General features: G+C 46.8%; 9 protein-coding genes across 9 annotated transcripts; 4 read left to right on the top strand and 5 right to left on the bottom strand. All coding sequences in view use genetic code 12, as the record gives it.

Annotated features, from left to right (window-relative positions):
• Positions 1 to 26: 26 nt before the first annotated feature.
• EDC3 (Edc3p) lies at positions 27 to 1,526 on the bottom strand (the record flags this gene model as incomplete). Its single annotated transcript, XM_025483715.1, has 1 exon — positions 27 to 1,526. One exon carries the CDS (start codon positions 1,524 to 1,526, stop codon positions 27 to 29), a length of 1,500 nt encoding a protein of 499 aa, XP_025335950.1.
• A 59-nt stretch (positions 1,527 to 1,585) lies between these two features.
• CXQ87_005288 (uncharacterized protein) lies at positions 1,586 to 3,055 on the bottom strand (the record flags this gene model as incomplete). Its single annotated transcript, XM_025483714.1, has 1 exon — positions 1,586 to 3,055. The coding sequence occupies one exon, from the start codon at positions 3,053 to 3,055 to the stop codon at positions 1,586 to 1,588; it is 1,470 nt and encodes a 489-aa protein (XP_025335949.1).
• A 1,689-nt stretch (positions 3,056 to 4,744) lies between these two features.
• CXQ87_005287 (uncharacterized protein) lies at positions 4,745 to 5,815 on the top strand (the record flags this gene model as incomplete). The annotated part of the gene is made up of 1 exon (XM_025483713.1): positions 4,745 to 5,815. The coding sequence occupies one exon, from the start codon at positions 4,745 to 4,747 to the stop codon at positions 5,813 to 5,815; it is 1,071 nt and encodes a 356-aa protein (XP_025335948.1).
• Positions 5,816 to 6,212: 397 nt separating this feature from the next.
• On the bottom strand, positions 6,213 to 6,623 carry CXQ87_005286 (uncharacterized protein; the record flags this gene model as incomplete). Its single annotated transcript, XM_025483712.1, has 1 exon — positions 6,213 to 6,623. One exon carries the CDS (start codon positions 6,621 to 6,623, stop codon positions 6,213 to 6,215), a length of 411 nt encoding a protein of 136 aa, XP_025335947.1.
• Positions 6,624 to 7,946: 1,323 nt separating this feature from the next.
• Positions 7,947 to 9,859, top strand: PTR3 (Ptr3p; the record flags this gene model as incomplete). The annotated part of the gene is made up of 2 exons (XM_025483711.1): positions 7,947 to 9,416; positions 9,476 to 9,859. The coding sequence occupies 2 exons, from the start codon at positions 7,947 to 7,949 to the stop codon at positions 9,857 to 9,859; spliced, it is 1,854 nt and encodes a 617-aa protein (XP_025335946.1).
• A 213-nt stretch (positions 9,860 to 10,072) lies between these two features.
• Positions 10,073 to 11,557, top strand: CYS4 (cystathionine beta-synthase; the record flags this gene model as incomplete). Its single annotated transcript, XM_025483710.1, has 1 exon — positions 10,073 to 11,557. The coding sequence occupies one exon, from the start codon at positions 10,073 to 10,075 to the stop codon at positions 11,555 to 11,557; it is 1,485 nt and encodes a 494-aa protein (XP_025335945.1).
• Positions 11,558 to 11,628: 71 nt separating this feature from the next.
• Positions 11,629 to 12,486, bottom strand: CXQ87_005283 (transcription elongation factor DST1; the record flags this gene model as incomplete). The annotated part of the gene is made up of 1 exon (XM_025483709.1): positions 11,629 to 12,486. The coding sequence occupies one exon, from the start codon at positions 12,484 to 12,486 to the stop codon at positions 11,629 to 11,631; it is 858 nt and encodes a 285-aa protein (XP_025335944.1).
• Positions 12,487 to 13,576: 1,090 nt separating this feature from the next.
• Positions 13,577 to 14,305, top strand: CXQ87_005282 (uncharacterized protein; the record flags this gene model as incomplete). The annotated part of the gene is made up of 1 exon (XM_025483708.1): positions 13,577 to 14,305. The coding sequence occupies one exon, from the start codon at positions 13,577 to 13,579 to the stop codon at positions 14,303 to 14,305; it is 729 nt and encodes a 242-aa protein (XP_025335943.1).
• Positions 14,306 to 14,457: 152 nt separating this feature from the next.
• Positions 14,458 to 15,996, bottom strand: CXQ87_005281 (putative phenylacrylic acid decarboxylase; the record flags this gene model as incomplete). Its single annotated transcript, XM_025483707.1, has 1 exon — positions 14,458 to 15,996. One exon carries the CDS (start codon positions 15,994 to 15,996, stop codon positions 14,458 to 14,460), a length of 1,539 nt encoding a protein of 512 aa, XP_025335942.1.
• Between the last annotated feature and the right edge of the window lie 1,260 nt (positions 15,997 to 17,256).

Genomic DNA, 17,256 nt, shown 5'->3' with positions numbered 1-17,256 from the left:
CAATTAATATACATCAGGACGGGAGACTACTGCTCAGCGACTCCCACACGCAAGTACAGCTCGGCACAGTACCAGAACTTGTCGAACTTTCTCAAACCGGCTCGCGTGTTGTACAAGGCGTTTGGTATGCCCGCATCAACCACATAGTGCGACACCTCGTCATGGCCGCCGCCTATTATTCTGTTGTTGTATGCATGAAGTAAGCCGCTAATGGGCAAGCCCAAGGAGACCACATAGCGACTGTGGAAAAGGAGGTCGGTCTCTAGAACGGTTCCAGAGCCGCCATCTATGCCTGAGGGAATGTCGAGTGAAAGGACGCGAGATCTCTGTTTAGGTTCATTGACCCAGCTTGAAAGCTCCTTGAGCGTATTGAGATTCTCTTCTGAGTAGAACATATCGAGAAGATGGCCTTCGAAGCCTTGGAGCGCGTCAATGATCAACTCAACTGGTGTTTCAAGCTGGTTGTTCAAAATATCCAACAACACAGCAAACTCTGCCGAAATGCACTTACCGCCAAACTTTTCAAAGAGCTCAGATTCTCTGCGGGTCTCATCGTCCAAGTCGCTGTCGTTGATAACGTAGGCCAATACACGAACACCATGGTTAGTCAAATGACGCCCTAGCGCAAATGCACGGCTGCTTGACCTACCATTACCAATCAATAACAAGACCAATGGTGGCAAATTGTGGTTTTTTCTGTTGCTGAGACGGACAGAGCCGCCAAGAATCTCTTTGACCACCAAGTTGTAAAGATTGATGCCGGTGGCTTCGATCATTGCACGTTGATCATAGGCGAAGGTCTCATTGGCAATTCTCTCAATTTCAAGAAGCTGCACAGGAGAGGCAGTAGGAGCAGTAGAGCTGTCAGAAAACACAAATTTGTGTGGCTTGGCGGAAAACAGTTCCCTGGCTAGAAGAGATGGTATGCTGTTTGCTCTAGATCCTTCTAATGGCAGAGCAAGTCTCTTTGTAGATGAGCCAAGCATGTTCCAGTTATCCTGCTTACCAGCTGGAATGACCATCTCATCGTTCTCGAATTTGTCGTTCTGAGAGGGCTTCTTAGGCTTGACATTGTCCTTCTTGTTGTGTCCCACGAGCCTGTCTTGAACGCTGACTTTGTCGTTCTTCTGGAAGTCTGCAAAAATGGATGCTTTATCAAACATCGCCAAGTTTGCAGCAAAGTCAAACTCTTCTGAGCTCTTGATGTCCTGGACACTTGAAGGCCATTCTGCCTGAACAAACTCACGGTTCTTAGGAGTGGCGCTTCTGGTGGTGTTTTTGCTAGTGCTTTTGGAAGCCGAGACAATGGCGTCATCTATTTGCTCCAAAGGCTTCTTTTTCTTCTTCTTCAGATCCTTGCCAAAGTCTGCGGGTAACTTATTCACCTTCAAGTCTTTGATCTGGACATTCGGGTAGTTGTGGTTACCAAGCGTAATCAGCGACCCATCCACATGAGAGATAACGCCGCGGGTGCTATTGCCGTCTTTGAACTGTAGCGTGACCTCGTAATTGAGAAATTCAGTCATGATAGTGGTCTTTTTCAAACAGTGTTGTCGCTGCTTATAGTGTGCGCGGAGGTACGGGTTTAGAGTACCTTGGCTGGGTCGAACTGCTCAAGAACCTCTTTTATGCTGGAAACCTCCTGTGCACAATTCTTCACCAATGGGTCCGCCAATTCTTTGAGCGTTCTTCTGCTCTTTTGAAATTCCACCTGGTTCTTCTCAAGAAGCTCTTTGTGGAGATACGTATTCTGAGCCTTAAGCTCTTGGACTTGCTTTTTTTGCAGCCGAAGCATCAGCTTGAGGTACTTGACCTCGAAGTTCTGCTTCTGAGCTTCTCTTTCAAGATAACGTATAAGCGAGACAGTTTCCACTGGGGTGTCACTCTTGGCCTCAAGTTGGGCAGTTAAGTCTTTAATTCTATCCTTGAGCGTCTCCACAACCAGCTTATCCATCTCCTTGAACTTCTCCCATTCGATGGGTGCCGAGGCAATAGTAGAGGTATTGGCCTTTGCCTTGGTTTTGATATTCTTCACTTGGTTAGCGTAGTTGAGCGTCTGCTGGGTCTCTTCGTAGTCGAACGGCGAGACGCAGAAAATCATGGCTGTTTTGGAGTTTCCAGCGAGGTTCTCACGCAACAAGTAGGTCAAGATCGAGTCTCTGTAAGGAACGACGGGCGGTTTGCCTGGATTCGCCAGAGCAAGTATGTTAATACAACGCCCCAAAACTGTGAGTGATTTGTTGATTTGGGTGCCCTCTTTCATCCTGTCAGCTTGACCGAACAGGCCTGTCTTGTGTAGACGCTCAGATCCGGCCAAATCGACCAAACGAATGCTGGAAAGCACCTCCTCGTCAGGCTCACCGACGTCCATTTCATCGCCAGCAGTGTACTTTGTTTGCTTTAGGGAAAGTGTAATTACTGCATGAGATCTCGAACTGGATACGTTCATCTGAGTGGATGCCACGGTCCTGTGGCCATTGCCCTTCTCTAAAAGAGTTCTGAATTCCTCGTACAGTCCAATTGTCACTTCGGCAAGTCCCTCCACGTAGGACCCCATTGTAGGGTGTTCTCTGACTCTGCACTGCTTCGACTCATTAAGAAGATCCTTCACTTTCTCGTTGTAGATCTCCACATACGAGAGACAAAGCTCACAGTTGATTCTGCTTTTCACAAGATCGTCCTTGTGTCTGAGGATATCTCTGACCATCAACGGGATCAATCCCGGGCTCAGATCTTGTCCCATCATGGTGTATGTTTTACCAGATCCAGTTTGACCGTATGCCAAAAGGCAAACATTGTAGCCCTGGAAGAAATGCTCTATTAGCTGTGGTCCAGAAGAGCGGTAGAAATCGGCATTATCCATGTAATTTTCCTGAGCTGTGCTGTACGAATACACACATTCGTCGAAGATGTACTTTTTGGAGGAGTCGTGAGTTTTCAACAATGTGGAGCCTTTTTCGGAAGGCGGCATCTCAACCAAGCATTCATCCTGGTCCTCTTCACGTGGAAGAGGCGGTCTGAGCCTTACAATGACCTTCACGCTGTTGCTTTCCATGAAGAAGGGTGTTGAAGATGGATGTAAACATCGGGACTGTATGAAAAGTAAACAAAGCGTGGGAGCCCTAGGATGGTGATAGTACGATGAAGGAATTAGGAAGAATGTATGCTGATCAGAATGAAGAGGGAAGTTTGACTTCTTTGTTTTTTTTTTTTTTTTTCAAAATTGACTTTGTTTGTCTATTTGGTTAGTAGTTACTTAGGGATCAGATATCAACAGCTATATGGCTGCGAATGGCTGCGAAAAAGATGTAAGTACTCGATTTAAGCAAAAAAGATGTAAGTACTCGATTTAAGCAAAAAAGTAGGTACCCGATTTGGGCAAGATCCGAATGCTTGAACCAATAAGATATTTCATGAAATAGAGAGCCAACATAGCTTTGGTGGTCCGCTAAGAATTACAACCTCTAAGTTTGTAAGTGTAATGTAGATGCTTTAGTTTCTAGTACACACTGCACTTGAGCAAAATCCAGACCCAGATCCATACTATAATCCAACATCTACATACATATCGCTGATATTTCAACCTGAATAGACATCACAACTTAACAACTACGCTCTCATTGTTGATCAACATAAAAGTTGAAGCCAAGGATCCCCCATTGGAGAGCTCCATATACCCCAAGAGCCAGCCGTCCGTGCTATACAACCACTTTTCATACCATCGATAAGAGACCTTTCGATTGCCGTTATCTCAGAAACACCGCCACACTTTATCGTCCCATTTGGCCGAAACACCCGACTAACCAAATCACGTATTTCACCATTCCAAGCCCAATATGCTTCGCCTAAAGTACACGCTAAAACAAATTGGTCCGTTTATCTCTTCCTCAGCCTCACCCCACTGCCTCGTCACCGCCCTGCCCGAAATGGCCAGATTTTGACACCCCGGCTTATCCAAACTCTATCCAGGTAGCCCCTATTGCAGCTCTAGGGCGATTCCCGATAAGCTGGCGGAGGCCCCAAATGTTGACTTTTCAGGTTTATCAGATTCGATTTCCCCAACTTTCGCCGTTTTTGTGAAACACCTTTTGAAAAATCCGAACCACTGTGCTCAGGTTGCTAGCACAGACTCTCCCTTGCTCAGAGCCGCATATTGACAGGCAAATACGGGCAACACACATGCCTAAAGTGGATACGTCTGGGCACCCGAGGAAAGTCCATCTTGTGGGAATTTTCAACGACATCCAAGCTCCACTCGTTTTTATAGATATTCTGTTTTATTTTTGTGTGGCATGTGCTTTCGTAGGAGTCCGAGGCCGGTGGTTACGGAGCCGATCACGCATTTCTACTACAAAACCAGCCCACTGAAGCACAAACCTCACCACGAGAAATTAAGCCTCATTTTTGATGAATTTAGCCTTTGTTAAACCTTAGCTAGATCCTGCCTTTTTGAGATCCCCTCCCTCACGGACCCATTCCTCCACAGGGTCCAGTTCCCAGGTAGCGTTACAAAACACAAACGTATGAAATTTATAGAAAATAGAAAAGTAGAAACCAAGAAGGCAAAGCTTTATTAAACAAAATAGAAATCGTCTTGTTTCCGTATAAATCTCGCCTTAATCCCCAGTGTGACTTATCGCAAGCAACCCAGCCACATAGCCTAGCGCACGTCCTGCCTGGAGAAGTCATCCATTTATACCCATCTTTTTCCGTGATACCTAACAACAACACTGCTCTTTCCACCATGAAGCTGCTTTTTTCGCCGTCTTGGGACGCTGCAAGCAGGGCTTCGGCCCTTACCGGCCAGCCGGTCCTTGTCTATCTTGACGAAAACGACGACATGGCCCAGAAGCATCTTTACCACAACACAAACCACGATTTGGTGGATGTGCTAAGGAGGAACTTTATTTGTGTGAAGCCCGACCAGGAGGCGGCTGAAATCGAGGAACTTAAGGATTTGGAGTCGCCTTCTTTTACTGTTATCCGTGGCTCCATCAAAGATACGTTCGTGGACGGTGACGTCGAGACCTTCCTCAGAAAGTACGTACCCGAGCTTCCCTCCAAGAAACCAGCCAAAAAACCACAAAGGAGAATGTCCGAGAAGGAGGAGGACCTCTGCAGAATACGAGCCCAGATCGAGGCCGACAAGAAGGAACGGCTTTCCCAGAGACGCTACTCTGTGGAGTCCACCCCAAAAAGACAAAAGTCACCCGTCTCCGCATCCCAGTGCAAACTCCTGATCCGTCTTCTTGACGGAGAAACTGTCCAGGGCACTTTCAACTCATCCCAGACCCTCCGTGACGTCAAGCGCTGGATAGAGAGCGAAAGAGGCTTGGTGCTCTCCCCTGAAAGAGACGACGCTTTGCCGTCATTTGCACACACCTCGGCCTTCGCCTTGAACCACTACGCCTTCTGCTACGTGGGCGTCCCCAGAGTCACTTTCACTGCCGGCCAGGAACTCACAAAGCTCAGCGACCTTGGCTTGAGCCCTCGCCTGGCGCTAATTTTGAAGCCCGTGCAAAACGAAAAAGCCAAACACCTGCCCGGGCTCTGGAGCTCTCTCTGTGGCAAGGTCAAATTCGTCACCGGCGCCTTGTACACATTCTTTGACTACGGTCTTGAGGATGCTGAGAGGGACTTCTCTGACGCTGTGGACGACGCCCAGCCTGCATTTGTTGTGCCAGAACAGCCCGAGGCTGAAGAGGACACCAAGAAGGAAAACGTCTCTGCTGGTGCCTCCAGAATGGCTCCAGTGTCTGGCAGAGGCAACCAACTGCATGTTTTGCACGATCGGGAGACCGAACAGCGTCAGTGAAGCGGTTGGATCGTGCGGGCACGATGGCTTTTCACATCACGTTTTCACTGACAGGGTTAGTTACATAGGATTAATGAACGAGCAACGGTTAGAAGCGGTAGATGTGGAGAAATAGGGTATGGCATGTAGATTCATGCAACATTGGATTCATAGTCTGGTACTTGGGGTTAGATCATCAAACTATCCTAAGCGAACTTGGCACGAAGTTTCTGCTATAATTGCTTGCGAGGCTTGAATAATTATGGAGTATAGCATAGTATACATACCTCAACGTGGGTGCTCAGTCTCTAAATCATACATCTTTATTATTCATAAATAGTAACGGTCATATCGGGGAATTAATATCTGGCGATGCTATCTAGAGCTCAACCTCGTGAACATATATATAGCGGTGGAATTAACCGATCAAAGCAGGAATGACATCATATCTCAAGTTAGTCATTGCAGCCTGGTTCCAGCCTTCTGTGGTGTCTTCCAAAACAACGCTTGATTCGACTGCTTCGTACGAACCAGCGACAAGAGTATCTTGAGAAATTTCAAAAACACAGTTCTGGAAACCGGAGATTTTGTCTTCGTTTTCAGGTGTATGAGGAGTCTTCAAGACAACGATATGTCCATTCAAGGTGAACTTGGAGTCGGCGTCAACTTCATGTTTTTCCAAACAAGCAGGAAGTTGTTTTTCCAAAGCGGCAGAAGCCTCCTTATATTGGGCAACGGCTTTATTGAAAGCCTCTTCAACTATAATCTTTTGCACGTTGGCTGCCTGAACGGCAAGGAAAAGGAAGGAATATTGCAACAGGAATCTCATCATGGATAGATGATTTCGAGTACGATTTCTAGAATATATATACTGAGGACGCTGAGATAACCATCTTGGCATACGTTTGGTGGCAAACGGACCAAACCAGTGACAAGCTGACGTTGATTATCCTCCGTATTCGGTCCGCCCTACAAAAGATGCAAGGCTAATACAATGTGTGGAAGCTGGCAGTTGGCCTCACGTCGTTGATGATTGAAATTAAAACTAGTAGAATTGGTACGGCTATTTTGTGGACCTAATCTGAAATTTATAATTGGCTTTATAATTGGCTTTAGATGACCAGTTTGCGTTGACAATAAGTTCATAACCATCACTCACATTGGGCCTGGTTGGAAGCTCTGAACGAACTAATGGTGGCAAAATCGTCCATTGCTTTCGATGGTGAGGTGTATAGTGCCGCCTGCGAGATTCTAGCAAATGACGATCTAACATGACAATGGTTGTTTCAAGCCCGCGGATGCTCTTGATCATTCAGTTACATCTCGCTTGGCATCCGGCTGGTCTATTTTTAAACAAGCGACAAAGGTTTCTATTAGCCAAAGTATAATGAATCCGAAAACTAGTAAGCTAGGCTTTGTAGCTAGGTCTGGAAAATAGTCAAGTACAGAATTGGTGGCATTTCATTATGGGCTCTATTTGATGGTTATCAAAGATTTTGATTTCCAACTAAGCCATAAATCTGGGTAGCATCTTCTCACCAGCGCTTCAACTTGCTGAGGTGGACATTCGGAATACGCTATGTCGCTTTGCTGGAATTGGTCTCAGATTCTCACTGAACGTCAGATGCTCTAGCTATACATTGATCACCCTTAGCTGGCTTTTCTATTAAGCAGCAGTCTAATTTTTGTTAGCTCAACAGATTCTCTTAGATATACTTAAGATAAGGGGATTCAGGAGACAGAGACATGATTGGACCTACTATCTACCACTACCACTACTACTGACATCTCGAACCTTTTCTCAGAATCGAACTTTTCGCTCAGTCGAATATTCCGAACTGCAGTTTTTGACCTAACCAGCTTTCTATAAATTCTTTAAAAAACCTCCATCTGCCCCTCCATCGTCAAACACTTTTTGTGGGGTACCATGGTTCCTCCATACTGCTCGGCTCTATCTTGACAGCATCTTTCGCAGCCACACATACATAGACATCGCTAACACCTCACCCTCCTTTACATCATCCAGTCCACAGCGATATCCACAGACACATCTGTGTATTTTGACCCTTCATTAACCCTTTATTGAGGATAGACATTACGGAAATCCCTTCACTCATAATCCTTCCCTCCAATCCTCCACCACAACCAACCCATGGAAGTCAAGACCAGTCGGCTAGAAAACCTCCTACGATTTCCCGGTGCAGATCCACCTGGTGGCCTCGTTTCTGATGCTGCTGTGCTTTCATGCGGCTGCCTTGTTTCTGAGGCCCAATACCTCGCTGGTCCGAAAAGCTGTCCAGTATGCTTTGAGGAGGCATCCATGATAACACCAATTGCTCCGCTACGAGAGCTCTACAAACTCCTAGATCCAAAGCAAAGGCGATCTTCGTCCCTGCGGCAAAGTCTACGAAAGCTGCTGGACCTGGCGCCCACGGAAAGTATGGACTTGGTGGGACTCTTCTGTAAACTAGCTCGAGAAGAAACGGAGGGAAAGCGAGAGGTGGCCTTGCTGAGCTCGCCAGAAACAGAAATGAAGGCGCCGATTCTCAGTCCAGAAGTTCCAAAGCAGCCCGAGGACGATCTCGACAATATGCTTCTGGGTTTGAACGAGCAGGAGGAGTACAACTTCAGCAGATGCTTCCCATTCCACAGAAAACTTACGACTTTCCAGACTGCCAATAACAAACTCAAAAAGCTTTCTCTTCGGCTGTCGGCTGCACGCTACAACGGCTGTTCCTTGTGTACCCGCTACGATAAGGCCGTGGGTGAAGAAATCACCACTTTCGTTTTGATCACAGACAAACGCTGGGAGCTCTACACGTATAGACCAAGTCTGGGCAAGCCTTCCCTCCTAGCATGCGGCAAGCTGACTGGTGAGTTTTCGTATGGATCTTCGGAGTATAAGCCTTCTTCTAAGCCTGGGCTTATAGTGAAGAATGAGTTCGGAGGTAAAAGCACTTCTTCCGATTCCGAGAGCGTGGGCTCAAAATTGAAGCTGTGGGTACATCTCTCGTGCTGCCTTTCGAGACGGTTTCTCGTGCTTGCCGGAACCAGAGGTGTGGTTCGTGTTCTCAATGCTGATCCAGAATACGGCGATGTGGGTGCTCCAGTCTACACGTATTTGACAAACTTCCCTATACGATGCATTTCCATTGCGCCCAAGGAAAACCTCATAGCTTGTGGAATCACGGCTCGAGAGAGAATGTCTGGAAAACAGCAGCCTTTCGTGATTCTCCATCAGCTAGACATGGATCAACAGAACGTCAAAAGCGTCCATCCCATAACCATCACCATTCCATACAGAGATCCACTCAAGGTCATCTCATTTAATGCAGCGTCAACACACATCATTTGCTCCACGGTCTACGAAATGCGCTACTTCATTATTCGTCTACGATCCACACCTACCAGTGTTTGCAAAAAGCCCATGCTCATTTGGTCCGATATGAGAGTAGCCTCAAGACAAAAACTCGAAGAAATGACAGGAGACCGAAGCTATGATACAAATGTGGACGATCAGGTCATGGACAGCGAGGGAATCACCGATATCAAATTCGGTCTTCCTGGCACAAACACCATTGCTATCACCACTGCTTCATGGAACAATCGTCCGTCTTTGCTAGTAAAACTTGAAGGACCTTCCATTGACGCTTTTGGGGCATGTCAAATGTCTCCTTGGAGGACGATGTGGAAGACGATAGAAACCTCCAGATTACAGACTACGACGTTACGCTCAAGGTGCCCGAGATCGGCTCTTCCATCTACCGTGTCGAGTTTTCTCCTCGCGGTGACAGCATTCTCTTTTTGGACAAGTCGGGTCGAATATTCCTCGTATCTACTCCGAACGCCAGGACCACGATGTCTCAGACCAAGAAAATCATAGTATTACTAGGCGAAGCAGCAAACGCCGTTCGTCCGAATGAGGCAGCTTCAGTGCTGTACTCGTCCGATGGCGGCAAAATTTTTGTTGTGGACCGTAGGGGTCTTTTCCAGGTTTTTGACTTCACCAAGGGTATTCCCGGAGAGGACCCCGAGGTGATTAAATGCAAGATAGTGAGCGTGTAACTGTGGCGCAGGCGCCTACGGAAGGCCCCTTGAAGCTGTGAAGGGCCAAATGAAGTTACAAAATTATTTTTGTGACTCCTTCTCATTCAGCCAAAAAAAATTACGTTTTTGGGACACTGGCGTTGTGGTATTCCGTTTGCAACCGTGCCCAGCTGCAGGACCATCACCACCCCATCACCTCGTTTTTTCCAACAAACCTCATCCACACCAACCATGCTGCCTCTTCCGCCACTTGCCGACGATGTTCTCGACTTTATCGGGAACACCCCCATGATCAAATTAAACAAAATCCCCCAGTCCTACGGCATCAAGGCCAAGGTGTACGCCAAGGTTGAGTTGTTCAATGCTGGAGGTTCCATCAAGGACAGAATCGCCAAGAACATGGTTTTGGAGGCTGAGAAGCAGGGCAGAATCAAGCCAGGCTACACCTTGATTGAGCCAACCTCGGGTAACACCGGTATCGGTTTGGCCCTCGTTGGTGCTGTCAGAGGCTACAGAACCATCATCACCTTGCCTGAGAAGATGTCCAACGAGAAGGTTTCCGTCTTGAAGGCATTGGGTGCCGAGATTATTAGAACCCCTACTGAGGCCGCCTGGGACTCTCCAGAGTCTCACATTGGTGTGGCTCAGAAGTTGGAGAAGGAGCTTCCTAACGCTGTCATCTTGGACCAGTACGGTAACGAGGCCAACCCTAGAGCCCACTACTACGGTACTGGTTATGAGGTTTGGGAGCAGACCGAGGGTAAAATCACTCACTTGGTTGCTGGTGCCGGTACCGGTGGTACCATCACTGGTATTTCTCAGTACTTGAAGGAGAAGAACCCTAACGTCAGAATCGTTGCCGCTGACCCCAAGGGTTCCATTTTGGCCCAGCCAGAGACTTTGAACACCTCCTCCGACGGCTACCTCGTTGAAGGTATCGGTTACGATTTCATTCCAGATGTGTTGAACAGAACTCGTGTGGACCACTGGATCAAGACTGACGACGCTGAGTCGTTCAAATTGGCTAGAAGAATTATTAGAGAGGAGGGTATCCTTGTTGGTGGCTCGTCCGGTTCTGCTTTGCAGGCTGCCCTCGAGGTTGCCAAGGACTTGACTGAGGACGACACCGTTGTGGTTGTTTTCCCAGACTCCATCAGATCCTATTTGTCCAAGTTTGCTGATGACGAGTGGATGAAGATCAACGGTTTTGAGGTTGACGAGACCAACACCGCTGCCAACAAGACCGACGACTTTTTGCACAACAAGACCATTGCTGACCTTGTTTCTGGTAAGCCACCTGTGGTCACCGTCACCTTGGCTGACACCGTGGGCAAGACGTTCGAGTTGCTTAAATCCAACGGCTTTGACCAGTTGCCCGTCTTGAGTTCTACCGGCAAGTTGATTGGTCTTGTCACTTTGTCCAAGATTTTGAAGTCTCTCTCGACGAAGAAGGTCCAGATGACCAACTCTATCAGAGGCATCTTCTTGGACTTCCGTAAGTTGGCCGACTTTGAGAAGTCCTTCAGTATCAACAAGGAGTCCGGCTTCACCAAGAAGTCCTACGAGCCTATCACCATGAGCACTCCACTCGCTCTCTTGAACAAGTTCTTCGAGACCCACTCCAACGCCATCATCACCGACGACGAGTTGAAGCCCGTGCAGATCGTCACCAAGGTCGACTTGCTCTCATTTTTGGCCAAAAACGCTTCCTACTAATCGTACAGACACTTTTTTCCGGAGATTCTAAAATATAATACACAGCGATCCACTCCTCCTTTCCTGTAAACCTACGAGAACTTCCAGCGGTTACCACAGTTCTCACAGGTGCAAAATGTAGTCAATGGCTCATCGGCCGACCTCGTCTGCATCTGGTAGTAGCTGACTCTCTTATGCTTGCACTTTCCACAAGTGAATCTGTCCGTGACGGCTCTCTTCTCTGTGGCACCTTGGGCGTCGAAAAGATTCTGCTTGTGCAACTTCTCCATTTCCTGTCTCAAGGCCTCGGGAGCCATTTCATTGGGTGACATCTTGATGAACTTCTCCGGCTTCAACGAGCCCGTCAACAAGTTGGCTCTCAAGTCCGGGTTTTTCTTGTTCCGCAAGTTCATCGTGAGTGTCCTTAACTTGTTTCTGTATCCGTCGTTCACTTTGCTGTACTCCTCAGCGTACACTTCGCTTTCTATCTTCACGGCGACATTGACTATCGCCTTAGAGTCGTCGTCCCGTTCTATCGCCAAGGCCGTGTACAACGCACTTACTGAAGCGTTCCGCGTGCTGTCGTCGTAAATAGTGGTATCCACGCCGTCGGTTTTGGGGTTTCTAGGCCCATTATGGAACTTACCTCCTGTGGAACCGGGAGCTGGTTTAGCTGGCGCTGGAGCGGCACTGGCCTGGGCCTTCTTGGCGTTTTTCTCGTTCTGTACAACCTCCTTCCATTTCTTGATCATGCGTTTCACCAACGTGCTGATTTCGCTGTTGCTGTTGGATCTGTACTTGTTGACGGCCACACCGACCTTTGTTTCTCTCAAGAGCTTCTCTGTGGGCTCGATTCCGTCGTTCAAGATATTTAAAAGCTTCAAGATCGTGGTGTCGTCACTCAGTTTCTCCAAGTTCGACACCGTCAGCTTGATCTCCTTCACGTCCATGATGAAGAGTGTGGTTGGTAGGTGAGTTTCTAGAAAAGCATCCGTGCACCACAAGGGTCCAGGCCCTCGAGCTACAATGGGTTTGAAAATTTTTGGAGTTTTGACGAGGAAAAGGAATTGGGTAGTGACTTTGAAGGGTTTAGTTGTGAGGGGATGTTTTGGTTTGTTTGATGTGTGACAGGGTTTGAGTTGGCTCAAAGGGTGCACATGTTGTTCAACGGTGTTGTAGCGTAGTGATGATATCATCTTCAAAAGATACCCTGGAAAATATGACCTTGATTATGAATTCCCATCAGCCAATTGGTCGAATTTGTCAAGTGAGCTCAGTAGAAAACCTCAACTTTTCATATTTTTCACTGTTGATGATGCCTCTCAAATGGCTGCAAAGTCGGCACACGAGCAATGGGATGAGCCCCGATGAGCACATACTCGCGATTTGGAGAAATTTGAACATCCCCTTAATTAGACTTTAGGTGGCATTAAAAGCTCACTTGGCTGTTTCGGAACCACAAAACGGTCCTTTGATTGCTTATCACACTGCATCTTGCTGGAGGGATATTGTTACAATCACCGAGGTAGCTTCTTTAGCCGTGAAAAATTCATTTTGAGGTGTCAAATTTTTTTCAGTTTTATGCCAAAAATGTAAGGCGACTTCTCTTTGTGGTGATGAATTGGTGTCGTCTGTGAACAGTTACTACTTGTTATAGGTAGCATTGACCAGATGTATCTCAGATACACAATACACTTCGGATACAAATAACAATGTTTTCTTATTTTTGACTACATTTGTAGTTTTGCCTGAGGAAATACAGCCTCAATGAAAGGATTTCAATATGGGCCACTGGTATGCTCTACTAAGAACCAGTACTGGCTGCGAAAACTTCAAAGTACCCTCTTGTCACCAATCAAACATCGACAAAAACGCTGAAATGTCAAAAATAATATAAACAAAATAATTGGCATAATTTCATTAAAGGCGTTATAAAACTCGATCTATCCATTTCGTTCCTTTAACCTACTGACACACCGGTCTCTACCCATCTCTACACATCCTGCGCACTCCATATCAACCCTCAACTACCACCTTTTCATGGAAAACCAGAGCAAAACCGTCTTCATCGCCAGCATCCCGTTCGACTACACCGAGGAGCAGGTGCTGGAGATTGCCAGATCCGTTGGTCCGGTCATCGACATCAAACTTCTATTTGACTCCTCCACAGGAAAGTCCAAGGGAAACGCCTACATCCGCTATGGTGACAGTGAAACGGCCCTTTCGGCTGTCAGAAACCTAAATAACATGAACGTGGGAAACCGGTACTTGAGGTGCACGCTAGCCTCTGACGAAGACGCCCTTAGTGAGGGTTTGACTGGAAACGCAGCCAAACTACCGCCTTTGCCTTTGGGTGTGCAGTTATTTCCAGGACAAAGCTCCCAGCAGGCGATTCTGGAGTTGTTGTCGAGGTTGGACTCGCAAACGGCCGCTCGTATATTGAAGGAAGCCAAGTCGATGAGCTTGGAAAACCCTGTTCTTATGAAAAAGCTTCTAGACCAGTGTCCCCAGCTATCGCATGCGTTGGTCGAGACCAGCTTGATGATGAACGTGGCCAATAAAAACCTTGTGGAGTTGTGTCTCAACCGAAGGCAACCCGATTTGGACCAGTTGACGACGGACCATGTGGAGCTTTTGCGTTATGTCAACGGTTTGACGGACGAGGAGCTTGCAACGCTTGATGCGGACAAGAGGAAGATCGTGAAGGATATCCAGACCGAGATTGGAAAGGGCTCCTACGGTGTTATTGAGAGTGACGCAAAGGCCTAGGAGAGGCATGGTCTCAAGTGCCACTTGAAGCCTTCACAGTTGGCAATGTACAATATTTAGGATACACTCGAGTGAATGAAATTGCATCTAGAATGAGTGTAGATGTACCACTACATGTACCATCAAAATTCAACTTGCTTTCATCCAACACCCTATTTATAGCCATAGGCAGACCAATTCTTCAACACTTTTTCCTTGATGGAATCATGATAACCATCGAAGTCACAGGTGACAAACTCAACGCCGCCGGACTTATACTGCTGTGGAAATAAGCAGTCGGTGACGCAATTAGCTCCCTTTAGCGTCTTAGCTCTTGGTCCCTGGCTAATGAATGGTGCCAATGGGAAAGCACGGTACTCCTCAAAGAAGTATTGATCGTCACCTGGTGCATGTCTCGTAACGTAGGCCCAAATAAGCTTTCTGAAATCGAAGATATCGATATCCTCCGACACCAAAATCACTTCTTGGATAATGAATCCAGTCTTGGAGCTGAAAACAATGTCACCAACTCTCTTACAGAAATCCTTACTGGTGGTGTTCAACTTGGCAAGCTCCTTGGTATTCACCTTCAAAGCCAACCACAAAGCCACGCCTTCATAGGGAGTGAATGCCTCCATAATGACATTTTTCAAAACTGAATCCTCCATGAATAACTGCTTGGCTTCAGCACTCACCAAGCCACCAATTAAGGTGTGTGTTTCATCAGTACACAAGCCGGGGTTGGAAACTGGCAAGATAGCGTGGTTTCGGTAGGTTATGGTCTCTACCGTGTACAAAGGACATGGGTGTGGTGTTCCTGGGAAGCAGTACCCGTGCATTTCTCCAAATGGACCTTCGTCGACCAACTCGTTCAAGTCTAAATGGCCTTCAAGCACGATTTCGGAATCAGCAGGAACTTCCAACTCATTGGTGTCACATTTGATAACCTTCAAGGGCTCTTCAACCAAGGCCCCAATGTAGTCTGCCTCCGAAACACCTTCAGGTATTGGCATCGAGCTTACAAGAATTGCTGCAGGTGGCACCCCAAAGCACAAGGCAAACGGGATTTTGTCACCCTTGCCGACTGCGTTCCATTTATCGGCAACTTGTCTAATATGTTGTGGATTAATGACCAAGCCAGTCAAATGGTTGTCGTCATGAATCATTCCTCTGGCTATAGACCAATTCGTCCAGCTCTTATCGGGAGTTTGCAAGACAAACATTCCATATGTCTGGATGTATTTGCCACCATCGCCGTGGTGCAACATAGGAGCAGGTAATGAGTTTAACTTGATGTCGTCTCCAGTGAGCTTATTCTCCTTGCATGGAGCACCAGAGGAGTTGACGACTTGGGGTGCAATTGGTTTCTTTGTTTTCGCCTCCAACAAGTAATCGATGATCTTGGGCATCGGGGTCTGTGAGTCCAAACCCAAGTGTAGAGCAATTCTAGCATGATCGTTGCCCTTGGTCTTGTCTCGAAGACCACCCAAGCATCCGACGATGTTGAACAAATTTTCAGGATCGGGATTTTCGGGATCTTTTTTCAAGTTCTGGAAAAACGGCACAGGCAATTTCTCCTCGTATACCCTCCTCATGACAGCTCCTACCTCCAAGTTGGGGTCTACCTCGGTGGTAATCTCTTGCAAGTCACCCTCGTCCGTGAGGACCTGGAGAAAGTCTCTAAATCTCAAAGCTGGTTTCAAGGCGCTCATAATTGTTATTTTTTACTTTTTCTGCTACATCTTTCACAGCAGCATGTCTCCTATTTATCATCGGAGACCGTGCCTCGATTCCCGAAACGCAAATGCATCAACACCTATTCTAAGGCCGATTGCCGCCTGGTGCGCGCATAAAAAGCTCTAGTCGGCTCTAGTCGGCGACAATTAAATGACGCCGACGGTCACTGCCTAGAATTTAAGCCTGCTTTTGCGTTTTTTTTTTTTTCTTTTGATTTTTTACAATCTTTTTAAAAAAGCAAGTTGTGGTGCTTGTCATTTGGTATTCTTCACCATGCTACCTAAGCTTTTCGTAAACGCTGCAAGACTGGCTAACAGACTAGGAGGGTGCAGAATAAAACTTTATCAGCCTTGCGTTAGACGCTTTTCTGTCAAATTACCGCTTTTGGATGGCACCAGTCAACCAAGTAATAGTATTGACTTTCCCCCACCAAGACCAAAAAGATTGGTAGTCGCCATTACGGGAGCAACAGGAATATCAATTGGCGTTCGGGTGCTACAATTGCTAAAGAAATGCCAAGTTGAAACTCATTTGGTTATGTCTAAATGGGGCCTGGCTACGATGAAGTATGAAACGGACTATACTATGGAAGACATTATGTCTCTTGCATCCAAGGTGTACACAGCTAAAGACGTCAGTGCACCAATATCCTCTGGATCATTTCATCATGATGGTATGATTGTTGTGCCTTGCTCCATGAAGACATTGGCAGGCATTAGAATGGGGTATACCGAAGATCTTATTGTAAGAGCTGCAGATGTTACTTTGAAGGAAAGAAGGAAATTGCTATTGGTCACCAGGGAGACCCCTCTTTCGGACATACATTTAGAGAATATGCTTTTTTTGTCGAGAATGGGGGCTTATATATTCCCACCCGTTCCGGCTTTCTACACCAGGCCCCAGACAGTTGACGATATTATAGAACAGAGCAGTGGTAGGATTTTGGATTGCTTCGGAATAGACACCAACAGTTTCCCCCGCTGGGAAGGCATCAAAAACACCAAGACTCATAAAAACAGAATATAGCACTTCAACCGTTGTCACTTTATCTGTTTCTGGCGTGTTCTGGACCGAGAAGACATAATTCTCGTCATAATATTTAATCAATGATAAGCAAACTTATAATAGAGTGTAGGAAAGTCGGCTTACCATACTATGGTATCTTTCATCGTGCTTGACAAATTTGGAGACGACAGAATCCGCTTCGTAGTACCAACAGTTTAAGGTAGCAAGCA

Source organism: Candidozyma duobushaemuli (genome assembly GCF_002926085.2).
Source record: "Candidozyma duobushaemuli strain B09383 chromosome Unknown G_B09383, whole genome shotgun sequence".
Lineage (NCBI taxonomy): Eukaryota > Fungi > Ascomycota > Pichiomycetes > Serinales > Metschnikowiaceae > Candidozyma > Candidozyma duobushaemuli.
Note: the sequence above shows the minus strand (reverse complement) of the source record. Positions and strands in the feature narration are given on the sequence as shown.